This window comes from Chinchilla lanigera, unplaced genomic scaffold (assembly GCF_000276665.1).
Source record: "Chinchilla lanigera isolate Chin_1 unplaced genomic scaffold, ChiLan1.0 scaffold00041, whole genome shotgun sequence".
Classification (NCBI taxonomy): Eukaryota; Metazoa; Chordata; class Mammalia; order Rodentia; family Chinchillidae; genus Chinchilla; species Chinchilla lanigera.
Window position 1 is genome coordinate 5532257 of NW_004955442.1, and position 21880 is coordinate 5554136.

The 21880-nt window shown below is 41.8% G+C and overlaps 1 protein-coding gene across 2 annotated transcripts in view; it reads right to left on the reverse strand.

Moving 5' to 3' along the window:
• Positions 1 to 5115: 5115 nt before the first annotated feature.
• The window catches only part of Shisa9 (shisa family member 9), a 279705-nt gene continuing 262940 nt past the window's right edge, over positions 5116 to 21880 (reverse strand). For both annotated transcript variants that reach the window (XM_005391146.2, XM_005391145.2), the window contains one exon: positions 5116 to 8902. In XM_005391146.2, the coding sequence (XP_005391203.1) occupies positions 8523 to 8902 (380 nt within the window). In that variant the 3' untranslated portion in view covers positions 5116 to 8522. The remainder of the gene's footprint in view (positions 8903 to 21880) is intronic.

The window sequence follows — 21880 nt, forward strand, 5'->3', positions numbered from 1 at the left end:
TTTACCCCCTTCTTCTCCCCTCCTAACCTCTCTCCACCTTGTGTGCTATCATATTGGAGAAATTGGGAATAAATTCTGGCTCAAAGCCAACTAGGACCTGAGACCTGCAGTCCAACAGTCTTTGAGAAACTGAATTCAGCCAACAACTACAGAAGTGCTAGGAAATAAGCCTAACCCAGGTGAGCCCCTGATGAAAATTGATCCCCAGCAAACACCTTGATTGTGGCCTCAGGAGAGACCTTGATGCATAGGACACAGGAAACTACATCAGATTCCTGAATCTAAAAATTGTGAGGTTAAAACAAAACATCTAAGCTGGTAAGCTTTGGGATAAGTATTAGTTATGTAGAAATAGATAATATATCCTCAAAGTCCAGGGATTCTCAGCCTTTTCTTCACCATAATCAAAGTCATTAATTATTAATTTATCACCCATAGATTTATAGACATGAAAAATTCTTCTACCAAGAAAGCAATGTCCATTAAACAAAAATTTATTTAATTTCCCATTTAGAAAAATTATATAAAAGTATAAGTAACAGAGTCCACAGTAAAATAATACCCCTGGCTTACTTATGATATCACCAACCTGCAGAGTTGGAATAAAAGGTATCACATCAACTTCAGATGTGCTTTACCCAAAGCCAAGCTGGTCATGGCGGCACATGCTTATAATCCTAGCACTTGGGAGGCTGAGATAGGAGGATCGATCTTTGCCAGTTCAAGGCCAGCCTGGGCTACAAAGTGAGTTCAAGACCAGCCAGAAGACCTTGTCTCAAATAGACAAACAAACAAACAAAAACAAACCAAAGTGTTTAGTGTTGCTTTCTATTCCAAGACCTAGGGAATGGTGATTTCTGCATGAAGTTTCAAAATATTAAAAATAATACTCTCTGTACTCATAGCTTTATATAGATCGTCATGTTTCATTCTTACAACAGTCCTTTGGTAGGTGCTATTATTTTGCCCACTGGGACTTAGGAATGGGCCCTCAAATTCTAGGGGTCCTATTTTATCCAAAAGCTTACACTGCCTCCTAGAAAAAGGAAGTGACTCTCTCAAGATCAAAACTAAGTCCCCTGAGTTAAGGCTCTTAGTTTCCTGTTCACTTGTCCCACAGGCCTCTTCTGCTCCAGTTTTCCTTTCCACCTCAGATGCTCAAGCATTACAAAGGTCCAGTCTGTTTTGCTGATCACCTGAGAAATGGGCAGAACAGGCTTGAAGAACATGAAAGACAGAAAATCCAACCAAGACAGCACAGTCCAATGCCTCCAGGGAGGGATAGCTGGAAGGAGTAAACATGTTAGCACCTACCAAAGGATTGTTATATGAATGAAATATGATGACCTACATAAAGTTATGAGCACAGAGAGACTCCCTGATCCAGAGGACTATACTTTCCCTGAATTTATCTCCCTGGACCTATTGGTCCACATTACAATTCTGTTCCAAAAGAGGCAGGCACAGGTATGGATCATTCCAACACAAAATGGATCACTGTGAGTCAGACACACCTATGCTTGAATTCCAAACCTGCAACTTGCTAGATATATGATCATGGTTGAGTCATTTCATTTCTCTGAGCATTAATTTTCCCCATCTGGAAAATGGGTGTACATATTTTGCTCAGAGCACTATTCAGAGGAGGAAATGAAACAGTGAAGTATAATGCCTAACCCAGATCCTGATAGATAATAAAAACTCAATAATTGGTAGCAGCAGTTGTTGCCATCGTTAACATTGTGATGATCATTATTTTTCATGGCTGAGATTAAATCTATGAGGAAGATATTTCAGTTTTACATGATGAGCATTGCTGACAGAATTAATTAAAAAAATAGAATCTGACAATTTGTGGGATAGTAAGGGCCTTGAAATTGGGATCTGCTCAACAGTAAACTGAGGGAGCTTATGTTGAATGACAGGACATTATTGTTAAGTGTCTCCAACATGACTTTAAATAAATAGGCACCCAGAAAAGTTTTTTGGACCTCTTACATCTCACTATCTTTTGCCTCAGAACCTCGAATACCCATTGCTATTTATGCAGTGTCTAGCTAGCTTTGTCCCAGGGAGCAGTGAGGACATTAATATAATTGCTTTAGAAATGACATAGCATAGTGTGTAGTCAGGAGCTTGAGGTTCAGAAAGAATCAGTTTCAACCAGCTCTGCCACTGACTTGCCTTGTTAGTTGTGCATGTTTAATATCTCTGATTGTCGCTTTTTTCTTCTGTGACTGGGGAGTAGTAAAAATACAATTTAATACGGTCATTATAGGGCAAAAACAAAATAAATAATTATGATAACCAAAAGCTAACATCTAAGTATTTACCTGATGTGAAGCATTGAACTAATATCTATTTATTATTTTACTTCTCACAGCAGCCAAGGATGCATGGAAAAAAATAGGCAAGTAGTTCTAAGTTCCCAATCAAAGAGTGCTTATCTTAACCTTAATCACAGACTCTCATGAGACACAGTGTGTAGAATTTAGTGAGTTTGTGAACTTAAGTGGGAAAACAATCTTCATTTTCATAAGGCTCTAATTAAAATTTATTATGTTCCTCAATTATAAGTGTAGGCAGCAAACCACACTCATGCTAGCACTGACGTGAACTTTGTCACTGATAGAATCACAAATACTGTCACATCAAATTGTAGTTGCAGTAAGTGGCTAAATAATTGTGTGTGCTACTATTACTTTAAAACTGATCATTTGAGCCTTTTATTTAATGCATTTTTTTGTCTTTTTGAGACAGGGTCTTGCTAGGCAGTTCAGGCTGGCCTTGAGCTCGCTTTGTAGCCCAGGCTGGTCTTGAACTCACAACGATCCTCCTGCATCACCTCCCGAGTGCTGGGATTACAGGCATGTGCCAAATGCATTTATTTAAAAAGAACATATATATCACAGATGTGGGTTGTAAAAATATTTTTATGACCATATATCAAGAGAATGAGTTTCTTTTGTAATTCTACATATTTTATTTTGTACATTGCAAAGCGTTACTCTGAGAAAGGAATCTACAGGCTTCACCACACCTCCAAATATGTCTGTGGCACAAAAATATTAAGAACCTCCATAAAGATTATGGATGGCTGTTAGAAAGCCCTTAGCATAAAGCCAGGTATCTACCAAGTATGCAAATCACAGAAGTGTCACCATAATGGTTATTACTACATGAAGTAAAACTGTGGTTGTACAGAAATAAATCTTTGGAAATAATAAAGGATTCGATCTCGAAGGCTATACCAGCTGCCACAGTAATGAGGAAGGGGGATGCTCAATCAGATGAGAGAGCAGGATTGAAGATTATTGACCGCAACCTCTTCTTTCTGGGGATGAAGCAATAGAATACCAGAGATAGCTTGCATCAGGCCCCAAGAACACGCATAATTGTGTTTGAATAAATGCCACCATCCCTCCCAAAGTCTTCTGGACTCAGTCTTCTGTTCATTACAAGACACAATATTTCAACATTGGATATGAAGCCACAGGTGTGGGTCCCCCTAGAAGCGTCCACCTCAAGAGAAACCTACAGATGCTAAATGAGCAGACCATGTAGCACCATGCAACATTTCTCAGCCACATCCAGGAGACTTCACATTGCAGTGGTTGGAAGTCTGCCCCAAATACCGGATCTTGGGCCCCAATTCAGAACTACCTCATCTGAATCTCTGCAGGGGGAGCTTGGAAATCTGTATGTTTATCAAGCACCCCTGCCCATCCACATGCTCATCCAAGTGAGAACTGGCAGAAGAGTTAAAGGATGAGCTCTGGGTTCAAATTTCAGTTCCATCACTTACTAGTTGAATTCATTTGGATAAAATACTCAAAACATTAGATAGATCTCTGAACAGTATATCCAAAGTACATTAGAACCTACCTTTTATAGTTGTGAGGATCAAATATGGCAAAATACTGTGATAGAAGCCCAGGAGGAACAAGTACTTCCCAAGTGGGACTGTCCAAGATGCTCAGTGTTTAGCTTTGCAAACTTGCTTTCCATGATTTTTGCAGTTGTTTATGAGTTGTAACTAACTAGGTGGCCTCGCTAAAAAAGCTGTCTGTCCCTCCTCATAAAGGCATGAATCTTTACCTTATGACTGCATCCAGGGGCTATGATGTGTCCTGGTCAGGGAGTCCACCCCTAATCAGCTCCTGCGTGCTAAAAGAGCATCTTTTACCTTGTAGGCTCCTCTGACAATCAGAACAATGTCCCAAATAGCATCCATGAGATCTGCTTTGAGTGATGCCAAGTGACCATGTGGTCAGTGAGGGGACTCCAAATCCAAGGTCTCTGACTCTGGCTGTTGATTGTGGTTCCCTCTCCTTGGCTGTTGACAGTGGCAAAATCTCTAAGCATCCAGAGAGTAGAGGTGTCATTCTTAAGAGAACTCTAGCTGTGAGCAGTCACCGCAAGTTACTGCCCCAACCCTTTGTCTCCTTGCACAATTAGAATCCAGCGTGGAATGTGTGACTTCCAAATAACCAGTAGGTGTAACGTGGGAAATCTTGTGTGCCATGGGAAATCTCAGTGGCAGCTTAGGGCTGTCTGAACAGTAACAGTCCATAAAAGCTTTCAGTAAAAACGTCTGCTTGGGCAGGATAATTCTGAGTGTTTAACAGAGTGTTTAACAAAGTTTCCCTACAGCATTAAACCTCTGCCATCCTTATTTGCAGCTAGTATGATAAGGTACCCTGTTCAGCTTTTCCCCTTTCCCTACTGTACCTCCACTTCTTAAATAAACTGCTTACACCCAAATATTTGTCTCAGAGCCTCTGCCTGTGAAGCCATATTCTGACAGGATTCTACTTAAAAATTTCAAGCTCAGTGCTAACAAAGGCCAAGAAGAAAATAAAACTTTAAAAATAGGGGAAGAGTCCAGTGTCCTACCCTTTCAATATTCTATTCTTCTACAACTCTGGTTACTGGTAAAAAGGAAAGTCCAAAGCTCAGCAAGATTCTTGGCCATTAAGATCAATTTAGTTAGGAGAAAAGAATACATATACAGTGGAAGTGAACTAAAGACTTGGTCTACATGCTAATATTGGTGTTTCCTGGGAGAAACTCAGATTAGGATGTAGAGCCCTAGAAAAATACATAGCAACCTCATCAGAGTCACATATAATCAGTTTTATTGCCAGGTAAGAAATTCATATTAATATAGTGAATACATATGTTTACAAATAAACATTCTTAGAAAACAAACAAATGTTTTTTTCTTCATTGTAGGAAGTATTATTGGTATCATAAACTCTGCAGTTGTGACAAGTATTAACACAGGTTTACTTGCAGAACATACGGTTACTAAAATATTTGCACATAAAATATGCTCCATTTACACAAAAAAAACTGGAGGAATTAGATGGGGATGCCAGGCAGAGCCCAAGGCAAATGGAGGCTGAGACACTCTGGGAAGGCAAAGGGAAACTAGACTGGTCCCCCTGGGTTGGAAATCAGGGGACAGCCAAAGGGAAGAAGAGCCTAGTACCAGGGCGTGGAATGAGGAGGGCAGTCTCTGCTTTGATCTGGTTTTTCTTTTCTAAGTCTCCTCACCTTAGCTATGGGATCCTTGCCTTGGTAAGGGCAGTTATGCACAGTTCCATAGATTGCCCTCTCTGTCAGTATCATGAGGTCTGTCTCCACTTCCAAAGGAAGTCAAAGGATAAACAGGTCTTCCCTGTCCAAACTTTCCTCCTCGATTCATCTCCCTAAGCCATCTTCTTTGTGGACAGTGCTGAGATGGAAGTACTTCTTGAGATGTCCTTCTTGGACAGTACCACTCAGGAGGTACTTATTCTTCCTGGGATTCCCTCATGGCTACATCTTCTGTAACAGGCTAGGCTACCTCTTCGCTGACAAAATTAGATCTACCCATTCCAAGGATCCAAGTTCACTGGATGGAGTTTACTCCAAAAAGGAGGAGCATGAGGGAAAAGTAAAACACCACAGATCCAGGGACCAAGAAAAACCCTTAGTCAGAGTTAAGGAAGGGTGAGATAAAGTGGATGGAGAGCAAAGGCCAAAGGTAAGCTAGGAAGGAGACAAGAATCATAGAACCTTTGAGCTGGAGGGAGCCTCACAGATAAACCCAGTATTTCCTGAAGTGCGGGCTGTGTACCACTAGTTTATGCAAAATGATGGTAGGTAGAGTACAATGGATGTAACACTATTTAACACTGATTCACTTGAAGGAAGCTTCCTTTTTCATTTACCTTTCAGTTCATCTGATTAATCCAAGGAAAGCCTCCATTGGGTACTGGTATTTTGAACAGTATAACACCTCCTAATTTCTTTTTAATAGAGCAAGCTTGTACCAGACTTTAGGGTGTGAACCTTTTCACAGGTACCAGTACTTAGCTAGAATTTAATCACTGCTGCCTTGTCTTTGTGCTAATTCTATCTATTTACAGTAAATAATACTGGTTTTCTATTTGTGATGAAGGTAGGAAGTTGTTCTAAAAATAATAAAATTTAAAAATGAACCAATTTAGATACAAATATTGTGATGACGATATACAGATGCCTATATATGTTGCAGGTCTGTAGCTAATTGGTGTCAAAGAAATACTGACCATGCCCAGCTCTGTTGACTCCCCTTTGGGGAGTGCTATGGCCTCAGCATGAAGGGGTCTCTGACCCCTGCTGTATCTTGGACGACACTTCTTTATACATGGAAACCTTACATAGCAAATTATTTGCAAGATTTCAATTTAAAAATAAGCAGAGGCTTTGATATTTCAAAAAGCTTGAAAAGCTTGACCTAGCCCCAATTCCCCAGGCTTCATACGGGAAAACTAAGGCCCAGGGAGATCAAAGGCATTGTCAGTGTCTCCATATCTGCGGGGAGTGAGGGAGAGAATAAATATCCAGTTTGTGCTGATTCCATGATGCCAGAGTGGAGAGATTGGAGGCAGAATGTTGCAAGAAATGCTCTGTTCTTTGATCAGATCTTTTGCAGTTTCTGACACCAAAGGAACTGTGGGTTGTTTGGAGTTCCTACTAATTATCTAAGATGTTCAGGGCTAGTTGGAAACGTCATACTTTGTATATTTTTTTCTCCCCCCATGCACTAAACAAACAGGACTTTTAGGAAAATTGCTTCTGTTGGGCTACCCCAGGGCTACTGGTTATAAAAACCAATCTAAAAGACATCAGGAAATTCTGGGTGAGTGATGAAGGCACAGGGTATCTGGGGAGGTGACTCAAAGGGACTGTGGGGATAGCAGGAGTGTCCTTAGGTACCGCTGACATTGCAGCTGCCCCCTCAGAGGTGTTACGGGCTGGGCTCACCTACGAAGGAAGAATGGAAACAGTTTTTACTACTGCAGAAAGACAGGAAGGAGGAAGGCTAAAAGAACACAGGTTGCACTTGAGAAACAAGACTGTCATCAAACAACAGCGACACATTGAAGGCACCACCCACGCTTATAACATTTTCAGTCCAAAGCAGTTGAAGTTTGGCAGCGGCTGCAGGAACACGCTGGAGGGGATGGGAAGTCAGAGATAGACAGTTAGTACAGGACTTGTTTCTGTGGCTGTTTCAGGCCTTGGAGGTGAGGGAAACACCAGAAATCAGAATCTTCTGGGTCCTCATCTCATCTCTGCTGACTTTCCCAACAGTAGGTTTTGCTGTCATTGATATCATTTTGATTTCCCAAGCTTTGAAGATTTGGGACAAAAATTAATCTGCTGTTCTTGTCTGTTTTGCAGTGCGCCCATATTTTATTTGTCCCTTTCAAAAGTTATTTAGTATTCTCTCTGGATCCTCTCCTTGCCGTAAGCCTCTCCCTCCCATTTCCATAGTCATGGTCTCTGTGGAGTTCTCTAAACACTCTTTCTCATCACTGTCGGTGGGTTCAGGGTCTATTATTTTTTATGAGTTTGAGTGTGTGTGGTTTTTTTGCTTTCAACATTGATGATATGAAAAGTACTATTGATACAATGGTTGCGGTCCAGTTTCTGTTCCACGGTTGTCACCATTTTGCGTCCACATCACTTCCTGGGATTAGAAAATGCCTAGAATAAGGGCATTTTTCTTCCAAGATAACTCCTCTTTCAAGTGCACCCTTGTGTGTCCTTCTTTCTGTACCCCTCTTCACCCAGAAACAGACAGCACTTAGCAAATGGTATATGTGCTCCAATGGACAATTTCTCTAAATTGTGCTACTTGAATATTTTTTTTTCATCATGGATTTCAGTTTCAAGTTAGGAGAAAAAAAAAATTAGCCCCATGGTTTGGGTCTGTGAGTTGGCCACCGTGTGCCTGAAGCTGAAAGACTGCCTCAGCTTCCCCTTCGCTGTATTGCTGAACGTCCATGCTTCAGTGCTGCCCCCGCCTGACGTGTGTTAGGCATGACCCAGGAAAAGCGTGATTCTGAATCACCAGTAGATCCCTAGTTGGTTCCTGTTGAGAGTGAGTGTGGGTGTTGGGGGGCCGGGGGGGAAGGTGTGGGCCAGGATGTTTTTTGCCTCTCTCAGTTGAGTGTGGTCTCCAGGGTGCTCCCTGCAGTGACAGCTCAAACAGTCACTTCTGTTTTGCTGTTGGTGATGAAGTATGGCTGTGTGGATGGGTAATGTTGGGAGCGAGTTCCCAAGGGGTCGCTGGAGCCCGACTCTGCTGCACCCAGCTTGCCCTTGTTGCCATAAGCCTGCCGCCGGAGGGACTGCTCATTGGGGTCCCAGCCCTTAAAGTTGGTGGTGGAGTTGTAGGCCAGGGGATGTTGGGGCATCTTGTTGGTGCGGGACTTCTGTCCATTCTGCTTGGCAGGCCCATGCTCAGGGCTGAAGGCCCGGGGCTCATCCTCCACTCTTACTGGGTGAAGAGGTAGGTTCCCCTTGGCAGCCAGCTCGGCCAAGTGTCTTCGCTTGGAGTAGAAGTCATCATTGACCTTGTCAGCTGTATAGTGGGACAGACGGATGGACAAGGGGAGGAGAGAGAGGAGAAAGAGAGTTAGGACTGGAAGATCAACCTAAGAGAGCATACAAATGGGCCAACAGTGCAAACAAAACACCACGCAACTCCGCCTGGTACAAGACAGAGGAAAGGGGACTATCATGTCCTTTCCACAAACAAAAGCAGGGACCAAGCAGGTTAAGGACATGCCAGAGGGAATCGCTACATCCCTCCAGGTAAACATTTCCCCCCCACAGCCCCACCTCATCTTCTTCTACCCTTAGCTTCCCTACAGAAAGCAAGCATTGTTTCTTCTTTACTAAGCAGTGCATTCTCATTGGAGAAAATATTGACCCTGTTAAGAAATATTAATGTCTATCACCTACCACTCAAGACAGACAATGCCAACTGCTAAGCATACTTTCTTCTGGTCTTTTGAATACACAGAGTTTAATTTGAGGTTTTTATTAGTTTGTTTGGTTACCTTATTTTTGCTTTTAGCATGAAGCCAACTTGTGTTCAAATCCCCACTCTGCTACCATCTAGCAATTTCCATTACCATCAGCTTCTGCCTAAAGTAGTTACAATAAAAAGTATATTTTACATGGCTAAGTGATTTGATGTATGTAGAATTCCTAGATGTTAGCTACCATCATTATCATCTGCATCATTATAAAAAAACTATTTTAATTCCTCCAATAATGTTCTAAGCATTTCTCCATCTCTTTATACTAACAAGACTTTAATATCTATGTAATATTTCATTGAGCAGAATGATCAAAATTAATCACTCCTCCCACTGATGAACATTCAAGTTGCACCTGTGTTTTACAAGTAAGGCTAGGATGAGAAATTTTGGGCCTAAACCTCGCCCTATATTTAGAATTTTGTTAAAAATATTTTCTTAATCTACCTCATGGATTGGCAAACTGTGGCCTACTGCATACCATCAAAACAAACTATTGTCTGCATTTGTAAATAAAACTTTATTGTAAACAAAGCCACGAGCATTCACATATGTATTTTTGCAACTGCTTTTGCTCTGCTAGAGCTGTGGTACAACTGAGTACTTGGTGACAAACACTGTGTGGCCCGGAGATCCTGAAATATTTATATCCAGTGTTTTAAGGAAATGTTGCCTGACACCCGATCTGGATTACCAAGGTGGAATTACATGGCAAGGATTGTAAATATTGTTAAGGCTCACAATACACGTTGCCAGCTTCTCTTCAAAAGAGCTATACCAATTTTTACTCTAGTTCACCACATTCTCTCCTGCGATGAATGAGTTCTCCTTCCTCTTCCCTTCTTTTTCTTTATTCATTATTTTATGATTTTATGAGACTCCTTTTTATTTTCTATTATTCTATCTTGCAATTTTAAATTATAAGATGCTATATAATTTTAAAATTAATTTCTTAATGACAAACTTCTGAAATTACACCCTTCAGGAAATAGGGTTCTCTGTTGTTCCTTCATCCCCATTTCTGACCTCCCAAACTGTTACTAGTATGAATTTATATAAATTCTCAAAGACCATCGTGGTTCCATGTTTCTTTCTCACTTGACCCTTTCAATAACAAAAGTAGGAAATATGGGGATTATTACTCCTGCTTGACAAATTAGAGAGCTGTTAAGTTTAGGCACATGAAATGATTTAAGTTTCCCAAGCCCACTGGCTGAAGCAGGGTGGAACCTAAGTCCAATAAACATTTTTTGATGCATTGAAAGGTGATAGAGGGAAACCTTGTTCCACTTGTTGGAGTCTCTGTGTCTGTGGCAGACATCACTCACTGATCACAGAGTTATTTCAGGTAAGCTTGGTCTCTGCTTACACTCTTCAGCACAGCACTCCAAGAAACCATGTGTTAACCTTCAAGGCTTAACATAGTGTCAGGTAGGTTTCCTTATATTCAATTATCTGTGACAGAGCCTTTCAAGAGAAAGTTCCTCTTTCCTTAAATTCTAGAACTGTCTGGAGGTACCTATGTCAAAGTCAAAAGGAATCATAAAGTTTGCTACTAAAGATGAGAGAAACACAGTATTCTTGAAATACTGTGAGTTACTTAAGTTGGCACCAGTTAATATTAGTGCTGGGGCAGAACCCCATTGTCTTGTCTCCTAAAAGGAAGCTCTGGATTTCTGGTGCCATGAGATTTCAATAAAAGAATACTCTATGATGCCTGATTATATAATGCTTTTAAATTCATCCATCCAGTTACCCCTTATGCTTATTTCCTAGCATCTCTCTCTCAAAGAGATGAATCCATCATTCCTCAGATTTTGTCTTCAGGTTCTTCTTTGTCTCTTACAAGGCACCACCCTACTACCAAGTGGCTCTATCCAGAAACTTGGGAACTACTGCTGACCTCATCTTTCTGTTCTCTTCCAGCACAACTAAAGCACCAAGTGCTTCCAGTTATGGTATACCTAATGCTTCTCTAACTGATCCCCTTTCTGCTACTCAATCCCTTTTTCTGGTAGTAGGGATTGAGCCCAGGGACTTCACACTAAGATGTATCCCCAGTCCTTTCTTTTTAAAATTAAACTTATTGGTACATTTTAGATATACATAATGATCATATTCATCATAAGGAATTTGTACCTGGACATGATACATTTTGGTTCCTCTTTTCTACCAAATCTCCTCTCCTCTCTTCAACCCCTCTTCCACTCCCTATTTACAAAACTTTGTTTCCATTTTATCCTTTTTGTCATTTTTATTTCATCTTCTCTTTCTTCCTTTCCCTCAAAACCTTCATTAGTTCCACTTTCCTTCTGAACAATTTCTTCCCAGTTCACAATATCATGCATTTTAGTCCTTATTTACTCTTCCATTTTCTCACACCAAGGAGACAGTGCTATATTTACACATGTGAGTCTGATTTATTTCACTTGGGCATGGTCTCAGGATGCATCCATTTACCCAGAAATGTCTCAAGTTTATCCATCCTTATGGCTGAGTAGTACTCCATTGTATAAAAACCACATCTTTTTTATTCATTCCTTGGTTGGTGTGCAGTTGGATTGTTTCCAAGATTTAGCTATTAAAAATTATGCTGCTATAAACGTGGGAGTGCATATATCATGGTGGTATGGATGTTTTTAATTCTTCCAGGAAGATACTCAGAACGGGAATAGCTGGGTCAAATGGGACTTTTAATCCTAGTTTTTTGAGGAACCACCACACTAATTTCCACAGTGGTGGCACCAGTCCACACTCCCCCATGCAGCCCTTTTTTAAAACATTTTTAAAAAAAATTTGAAGCAGAGTCTAACTAAGTTGCCCAGGCTGAACTCAAACTTTGAACCTTCTGCCTCAGCCTTCTGGAGTGCTACAGGGGTGCTGTGCTATCCCTGCTGAACAGAGCCCTAACTGAGCTATCAAACCAGCCTTGCAGTCACATTGCACCTCCCCTAACTCACTCTTCATGCTGCAGTCCAAGGCATAGTTCTAAGATGAATGACTAATGTCACAACCTACCCAAACTCCATCAAGCCACTGGCTCAGTCATTTAATTATTCATCAGAGAGGGTTTGCCTTGTGCCAGACAAAGGAGAAATACAAGGGAGAGGAAACAGACATTGCCCCTGCCCCTACAGAGTGGACATTCTACTAGGGTGGCAAACATGGCAACCAAATAATCCTATAAGTTACACACAATTTTATACACAGCAAGGGCTATGTAAAACTAACCAGACTCATGAGTGTAGTGGGGTTCCTGATCTGGTCTAAGAACCATACCTAAGGGCTATGGTATCAGATCATTTCACTTATGCCAGGCTCACTGTTGCTCATCTTTTAGGACTTAGCTGATCCCTGATTCCCCCATGCTGCCTCAGCCACCCCTGCTGTCTCCATCTGAGCACTGACTGTGCTATTCTAGGTCTCCATGGTTACATATGTTTCTCCACTAGAGTGTGAGTTCTCTGAGCACCTTCTTTCTATCTGTGTACTTCAGTGGTTTCAATCTTGGCAGCACATGATGAGGAATCACATGGGGTCATTCTTCAAGTATTCAGATACTTAGACCCTTCTCCAAATCTATTTAATCAGGGTGTGGCTCCAACACAGAACTTAATAAAACTTGGGGTCATTCTAATATAAAGCCATGGTTTTGAACCATAGGAATGGCCTCCTATCACAGTGCCAGCACAAAATTTTATAAAAAACTAAAGGCAAGTGACTTCCTAATTTATTTCCATCATCCTCAAGTATCTCTCCCTTCTAGGAAGTCTGAAATAATCAGATCCCTGTATGGTAGACTCTTTTTTCTATGGCACTTACCACAGCTGCCATTTCAACATGTGTTTGCAGTTCATTCATTATTGTGTATCTCACTAAGGTAAGGCCAGATCTGATTTGAACCCATTATTGTATAAGCTGTATCCAGCCTAGTTCCTCGTATAGGTCCTCAATAAATATTCAATTAATGTATTTCTGAGAAAAGTGCCATGAGAATGTAAAGAACTGGATCAGGGCATGAGTAGAGGAAGAATCTCCTTTCCCACTTCCTGCCCAGTCATATCTTACTAAAAATCTCACTCAGCTTTGTTTGTACCCAGTCATGATTCAGAATCATTCATTCCCATGTTCCTATTTCCAGAAATGAGGCTAACGTCCACCCAGAGCAAGTTTTAAAGATTCTAATTTCTTACAAATGGATAAAACTGATTATTAATTGGACACAGGTGATGGAGTGAATGATGTCTTCTCAGAAAATTCTAAGGAAAACATAGACACAGCTGCATTCAACTCTTGCTATGCCCATGCAGAGTGGGGAGAGGCTCTATTAAGAAGAAACATTGAATCTTATGTGGAGAACTCATACCCTACTCCATACCTAAATCTGAGTTGATTTCTTAAGTGAACCTGGTATTGGGTGCTCTTTAAAAATAGAATGTGTTTGGCATTTGTAGTAAAAATGAAGCACACAAGAAAGTCCCTAGGCTCTGGAATCTAATAGACTTTGGGGATGCCACTGAAGCACTTAGATATGAAAAGGGGAAAATAGTAAGTACTCTCACATGAGACACACAAGCTACATGGGACAATTCCAAGATAGAGTAACTTTGAAACATATATTTTGCTATTTCCTGCATTAGAAAAGAACCACTGTATTAAATTCAGCTGACATGTGTGCAACTCACTAGGCACAAAGGAGGTGTTCATCTAAACAAATATGCTGTCTTTTCTTTCAACCTTTTTCTCTTCTTTCCACTCACCATGTTTGCTTAGCTAATTCCATGAGAGAGTGCATGAGCAGGGTTTGAGGAAGTACCTTTTGAACTGAGATCTGAAGGTAAAGAGAAACAAAACCCTGCAGTACATTGCAAGAGTGGCCATAATACTTTTCAACTCTTCCCATCCAGAGGTAGAGTCTATTTCCCCACACCTCGAATGTGGCGTATACTGTAGCTGGATTTGACCAATAAATTGTAGCAGCTTCTAACATTAGCCATTGAAGCCCTCCCTGTGTGTGAAGGAGCAACCCACAAGCCAGTTGGCTAAATTCATCACAGTCAACAGCCTTCAAACTGCCACATATCCAGTGAGATCATCCTAGACAATCCAGCCATCAGACCCCCTGCCATTTGATCTCATATACTGAGCAGACTTTACCAAGAGCAGCCAACTAATCCAATCCAAACCAGAACAGCTGAATTAGAGTCATGATCCCAGTAATTGTTTGCTACGTAAAGCTTTGTGGTCATTTGTTATGCAGCAGCAGATAACTGATACATGACAGCAACCCCTGAAGGAAAAAGAAGCATGGTGGCTTTGAAAGCATATCTGTGTGGCACAGTGAAGAAAGTAAGGTTATCTTTCAATCATCAAATGTCCTGTAGGCAAGATTGTATCATTCACACCTATTTATTTGACATTTCTATCTATTGGACTGTCAGGTGTTTTTAGAGAAGCAAAGCACAGATTTGTATGCCTCAGGCAGGAAATCACTCTCCAAAGAGATATTTTCAAGATTATTTCAATAACTGGAAGGTGGTAGGTGGTTGGGTGGATGAACCATTTGCACCACCTGGAAAAGAAGTTTTCATGAAACTCTCTCCCACAGTATTTTCTGTTCCTCTCTGATTTAGAGCCAGATGAGGCTGAAGACCTGCTTTCCTGGAGACTCTGCTTTGTACACTGTGGTCCTTGTCCAAGTATATTAAAAAGCTCTTTGTGAAAGAAATAACAGATTCATTGAACAGTCTTTTAAGCCCCATTAATAAATGCATTAACCTAATCAGCCCCAGTACCTTGTGGGCAGATGGCTGACAAGCCGACCAGGAAACAGATGTGTGAGCCTTTCAATAACACTGGTCCTCTCCAGTTTGATTTTTCTTCATTTAAAAAAGAGGGAGAAGGAAAGAAAAAAGGTACTTTTCTTCCAATGAGCCTAATTGCCTTGAAGGAACTGGGGCTGCAAAATTAAACTGTACCTTCCTCCATCTGTCTCTCTCTTAATTAGCAACAGACACTTGTACAGGTGCAGGGCAGGATGGAGCCTTGCTTCCGTGGAAATAGAGAGCATCGAGGTAATAACCAGTTTCCAAGAGAAGCTGCACATCTGAGGGGTTCAGCAGGTGGTCTCCCACCTACCTTCTTTCCTTGGGCTAAAGATATCTCAAGAAGGGCTTCCTATAGCTCATTCCCACCCGGTGATACTCTTGAGTCTTAAGCGATAGCTTTCACCTGGTAAGTGATACCTGCCCCCAACTAAGCTTTCACCATTCCTCATCTGTCTATGTTTGGCTGAAAACAATCAGATGGGCCATAGCAGTTAAACTTCCTATCAAGTTTAAGCACAAAATCAAATTCTTCGCCATGGTCCCAGGTCTGTATAACCCAAACTCTGGTCACCTGTCCGCTGTCCTTTCTTCCATACCAATAGGGACTCATCACAACTGCAACGAAAGTATCATTGCTGGAACAACAGAAATTTATTCTCCTAGAATTCTGGAAGTCAGAAGCTTCAATTAAGGAAGGTGTTAGCAGGGCCATGATCCCTCTGAAAGCTCTCGGGGAGGATCCTTCTTTACTTTTTCTGGTTTCTGTTTGTTGCCAGCAACTTTGGCATGCATTGTCTCCAGTATCTGCCTCAGGCCAGCAACCCCACTGCTCCAGTCTCTGCCTCAGGCCATTTCCCAGGTGTGTGTGGAGGGGTGCCAGAATCTGTCTCTTGTAAAATAATCAGCCATCGGATAAGAACTCATGTTAATCCAGTATGATCTTAGTTTTACTTGACTGTACCTGCAAAGACCCTATTTCTGCATGCATTCACAACTGGAGGCTATAAGTGAGCACAGATTTAGGGAGATATTCTCCAACCCAGGATATTGAATTCCTTCCTGTTCCATAAGCTGGTCACTATCTTAAGACCTTTGGACTTCATTCATGCCTTTCCTGCTGGTCAAAATTCTCCTTGTCACTTGGTTCTCTGGCCAAAGGCTACTTCCTCAGATAACCTCTCCTGAAGACCCAAAGGAGACACTCCACCAATGTATAACATGTACTTAAAGTGTATAAAGCCTATACTACTGTATGAAATTATCTTTCTTAGTTACTTGTATATTTTCTGTCTCCCTTGACTAGAACTGAAGCTGCACCTACAACAGAGATGGTATCCGTTCCTCTCACTGGTGCTTCCCTGACATCTAGCCTGTGCCTGGTACATACTTGGGATACAATAACATGCATTTGATGAAGGAAAGCATTGAAGATACTTCGATCCCAGTGATATTCCCTAATACATTAGAAATTGGCAGGAGGTTTTACTGTCTAGTCATCTAGTTCATATCACAGAAGAATGGGTGATCTCTTCTTCCTTGGGATTGAAGGGCTAGAGCTTTAAAGATCTTTATTTCTTGGGTAGGTGTCGTATACTTTTTATATATGCCTGGAAGGTTGCAGAGGCCTGGATAACTTTTAGTATCCTCAGCTTGGGGGTCAGAATAACATCAGGTAGTGGAGGCGGCGGTGGCTAAAGAGACCAGGTGTAGCAGAAGGCTGGGTGTTTCCATGGTCTCCCTCCCTATTCTCCTACTCTAACCATTGGAAAACTGAGCAATAGTTCACTTTTGCTAAGTATGGGCTGTGTTCCAGGTATTCTGCTGCAGAATTTACATTTCTCACCTCTTTGAATACTCTCAGTATGCTAATGAGGTAAGTGCTAAAATTGATTTCATTTTATGAGTGGAGAAACTGAGTCTTGAAGAGATTTAGAAAATTATCCAGGTGATGAACCTGGAATTTGAAACCATGATACTTGGCTCCACTGCTTGACCTTATGGCTACAACACTCACTATGCATTTAATTTGTCTGCATTACAGAAGATGACTGTTTGACAAGTTTCTATGTGCGGGGTAATACGCCCTCAAAACTACAGGGGCGAAAATAATGCAAAAAAAAAATACTCTTCTTGATTAATTCTTTCAAAACATCAGAGACCGAGTTACACAGATACAAATATTCTCAATACCAAACATCAACATGTCATGACCAGAAGTTTAGTGAGGCTCCAATGCCTACCCCTAACAAAGCCAAATAGATTTATTTTTTCCTTCCTTAAACTGAGATAGGAGAAAAGTACAAGGAGTGACATGGGACCCTCCCTTCCAGGCTCTGGTTCTTCTAGCCTTCCGCTGGTTACTTCACTATGAGAGGCATGGATTCCAGAATCTTCTGAGATGTGCTGGCACTGGCTGGACACAAATGGTAATGTGGCCTCCGACCCCTGAGCTGGGTTACATAAGGAGTTACATGCTTCTCATAGGACTGAAAGGAGACTGAGGCTTCTTCACCCTCACCCCAGCCTGGAGCTCTCTGAGCACTTTTAATGTATTTTCTCCTTTAGCTGGCCTTCTGTGTCAGTGGGGGTAGATACAGTTGCCATGACAATATAGTGAAACCCTATTTTTGAGATATTAATATTTCTTCCTTGTGCTTCCACTATCCCTGCCCTACCCCTCAGAGAGCTGACATCATTTTTGATGATGATGAGACCCCAAGTACTGCCTCTGAATCTCACACTGGGCTCCTGAGAGCTGGAGCAGAGTCCCCAGTCTTAAAAGGGGAGACATCAACAGCAAAAGCAGGGAAATTCTGGGAAGGAAAGAGGAATTAATGGTGCTGAGCATTTGGAGGGTGCAGTTCACCAGCGCATATAACAGAATTTGAAAGTATGTACATCTGCTCTTAGTGACTGCAAAAATCCTCTTTACAGTATAGAGGGAAGAATGTGCACTTTGAAAGAGTTGGAAATACGTTTAAATCCCAACTCTTCCTCTTGTAGCCTTGAGACCTTAAGCAAAGTTTTACCCACAAAACTAAAAATAAAATAACACAGCCTATGTAGCAGGGTGGTGGACACTGCTGAAGAGAACCAGGTATGGTAATTTGTGCCAATGGCCTTGCCTCGCGGTAAGCGTTCCATAGATTTCAGCTGCTATTGACGTTTTTGTTAGAAAATAAAATGAATATAAAGTGAGGGTAATAAAATCTGCTTTGCAGAGTGCAGTGGAGAAGCACATGAGACTAGGTATATAAAAGCTCACAACACTGTTCATGGCAAACAGTAGACTCTGTAAATGTACAACCTCATCTGTAAGATAGTGTAGATGGTTGTGTCTGCCACACTTATCTACTGGGTCACATCTGTTCTAGTCTTTCTTATGGGAACATGTTCATCCAGTTCCAAACTAGACTTCCCAGCCTTCTTGGAAGCTAAATTTAGCCACGTGGCTGATCTCTCATCAATGACTGATCTATCAATGGAATGCTGGCAAAAGTAATGCCTCAAATTTCCACCTCACCTTACTGACTTACAAGAAAATTCCTGTCCTGAGTGGGTATTCTCTCTCCTTCCCAAAGGCTAGAGTGATCTATGACAGGAAGCAACTGTAACAATGTGGAGGAGAACACAGTAGGGGATGATGGGGCAACAAGGAGGGAGGCTCTGGGGGTCCCAAAGTGACCACTGTTGTGAAGCTGGCCCACCAACCAGGACCCCTCCCCTTGGAACTATTACATGAGTGAGAAACATGTCTTCCTCTTATTCCACTGCATGCATGGAGACTTTTGGTAATGTCAGACAATATTTACTCTAATTTATAAAGAAGTAATTTCTGTGTCTCTGCCTTTTTCTTCCTTCACAAGCTAAATTAAAAAGTAAAAGGGGGATAGTTCATGTTATTAATAAAATACTAGGCATTTCCCCTTCTTTTGAAGTCCAAGCTGGGCAGGTTCCTGAGGCTATCTCAGCAGGGAGAAGCAAGAAAGAAAGGAAAAATGCTGAGCTGACCAGGCAGGAGAGTGTTAGGGAAGATTTGTCTGTATAGTGAACCATCCTAGTTTCCCCCGGTTTAGGTCTTTGCTGCAGAGACATACATAGAGAGAAGTGCATTTGAACCAGGTCCTAAGGAAGCTCAAGGCATCTGGCACTCTTCGTGAGACACCATATCTTTCCTGATTCACATCTGAGAGGAAACCAGAAAGGGGATGTGCAAGACTCTGGCCCCTTTTAGTCTGGAAGGCTCCTGTCAGGAAGTCTTGCTGCCTTTGCTGGGGAGGATTCTGAAACTGCCTGGCCTGGTCTTTGCTGCACGCTGCCGAGGCTGTTCCACGAGCCAGCTCTGTGATGGCTTCCAGGAGTCCACTGTGCATCCCTTGCTGCTGACAGCCCTCTGATACCTCAGGCCGTTTGTCTCTTCCCTTAGGCATTTAGTCTGTGCCCTTGCCAAGCTCAAAGGTGCAGAGGTTCATGCTCTAGCCACAGCTGACCACAGAGCCCAACTCAACAGGGCCCCCTTAGAAACTGAATGTTCACTCACCGCCTTTCCACACAACCTATGTTGCCGCTAGGTGGGCACACCTCTTTTCAGAAATCCATTGTGCAGCTGGTCTTCTGATCAACTCTATGCTGGCGAAATTGTATGCAACTTGTGGCCTTTAAATGAAGCAAATTAAGCATAAGACTCCTTGTGCTACTTGCCATTTTCCACTTTGCTGTATCTCTCTATGAATCATCATGGTAAAATTTGGGACCCTATGTTAGATCACTACATGAATCAGTTATTTGCCCTTCCCTGTGCCTATACTCATTTCCACGTGAATAGCCTCCATGGGAAAAAGAGAAAAAGAGCTATTGTTTCTTCAACACTGGATTCTGAGTTCATTCACATGAGCAGTGATGTTAGCAGACATGATGCAAACAGACGTTTGCTGGGCTTTGGTTGTGCTCTTGCATGTTGGCCATAATAAAGTGTCTGGCTCTCTTCTCTGAGGATGAGACTCAAGGACGAGGCAGAGCCACCTGGCTGACTCCAGCCTAAGGCCTGCCTAGCTCCGCCAGCATCCAGCCAACATCCAGACAGATGGGTGAAGTCAGCTGAGATTTGAAGAACATTCCACACCAGCATAAATCACTAGCACGTAGACTCTTGATCCGATAAATGCTGAGCTCAATAAATTGCAGACCATGACCCTTGAGGTCCTTTGTCACACATATTATGTGGCAATAGATAACTGACAAAAACATGAATCATTCATTCATCCTATTTCTGGGAAGGGTCTTCACTTTTCAGGTGGGATCGACTTTCCCCCCTTCTTAACCCATGTGGTTTAGATAAATATTTCTCTTTCCCCAGGGACTACAAACAGCCCATTTTGTTGCTTTCGCTGTCACGATTTGTTCAGAGGTTGACACATGACAGGGAAAAGCTAATCAGAGAAAAATCTAGAATCTTTATGGAAACACAGGAACAAAAATGACAGTTTTATCCCAAACTTTCCATTTTATATGATAGGCCATACTAGCTCAGGTTCCAGGACATCCAAATATACACCCACATGGGTGGAGGTAGCACTGGGTCTAGAATATACTACAGGTCTCCTGACTCCCACTTGCCTGATTTCCTATTTTTCAGTCCTTCTTTAGAAAAGACAAGATTTACTTCAAATAGTATGCCCAGCTTCAGTTAAAAATTTGTTTACTAAATGTATGTTAAGTCCTAGTATGTACTGTGGACATCCAGCAAGGTAGCTTTGAATTAAATGGGTCTAGCCGGCTTATGCTCCGGGAGACTTGCTTTCAAACCAGTAAAATGTTTATTACAATCCTGAGGTGATGGCATTTTCTAAAACCCAGAGAACCTGCTCCACCAGCTCATTTCATGCCCTATGAGTTCGCAAGGACGCCCGTCAAAACTCCAGTGCTTGCTGTGTGCTTTTCAAAAGAACCAAACACAAGAGCAGGTGGGATTTGATTTTTATTAAAAAATATCACCTCACATCACCCCCTATCTTCCTCCTGCTCTGTATTCTACTGCTCACTACCAAACCAATAACCCAAATCAGGAAATTGCAAAGGCCAGAATTTCAGGAAGTAATGTTTTGAGGCAGCCTCTAGGTGAGTGTTCCCCCAGGATGGTCTGTGGGATGTGTGCACTCCAATGGAACTGTAACCCAATTACACATTTTCCATTGCCTGGGCCTCCCATAGAGTCTCCTGGATGAACAATTCTCACTGGGCTACATCAATTTTCTTAGGAGAAAGAAATAGCTCAGATTGGTTGAGAACCTACTATGGGCTAGATACAGCTGCACCTATTTCACTTACACAATCACATTCAAATTCCCATAAGGAAAGATGATAAGGCAACACGACTCCATGTAACAGATGAAGGAATTAAGGTCCAGTGATGTGAATAATTTGGCTATCGAGTCACTCTTTTACTGCTAATGAGTGGCAGAGCAGGAAACTGAATCCAAGGGAGTCTACCTCTGATGGGCCTATCTTCCAGCTGTGGCCCAGTTCAAACGACCATTAAGAAAACTTTCATTTTAGCGAACATCAAAAATACTCATGTTGAGCAGGACACTGTAAGAATTGGGGCTCTAGGATAAACTGTGTTTGTATTTAAGTTTGGGTATTAGAAAAAGGTAAGTTTAAACTGTAGTGTACATAAGAATAACGCAG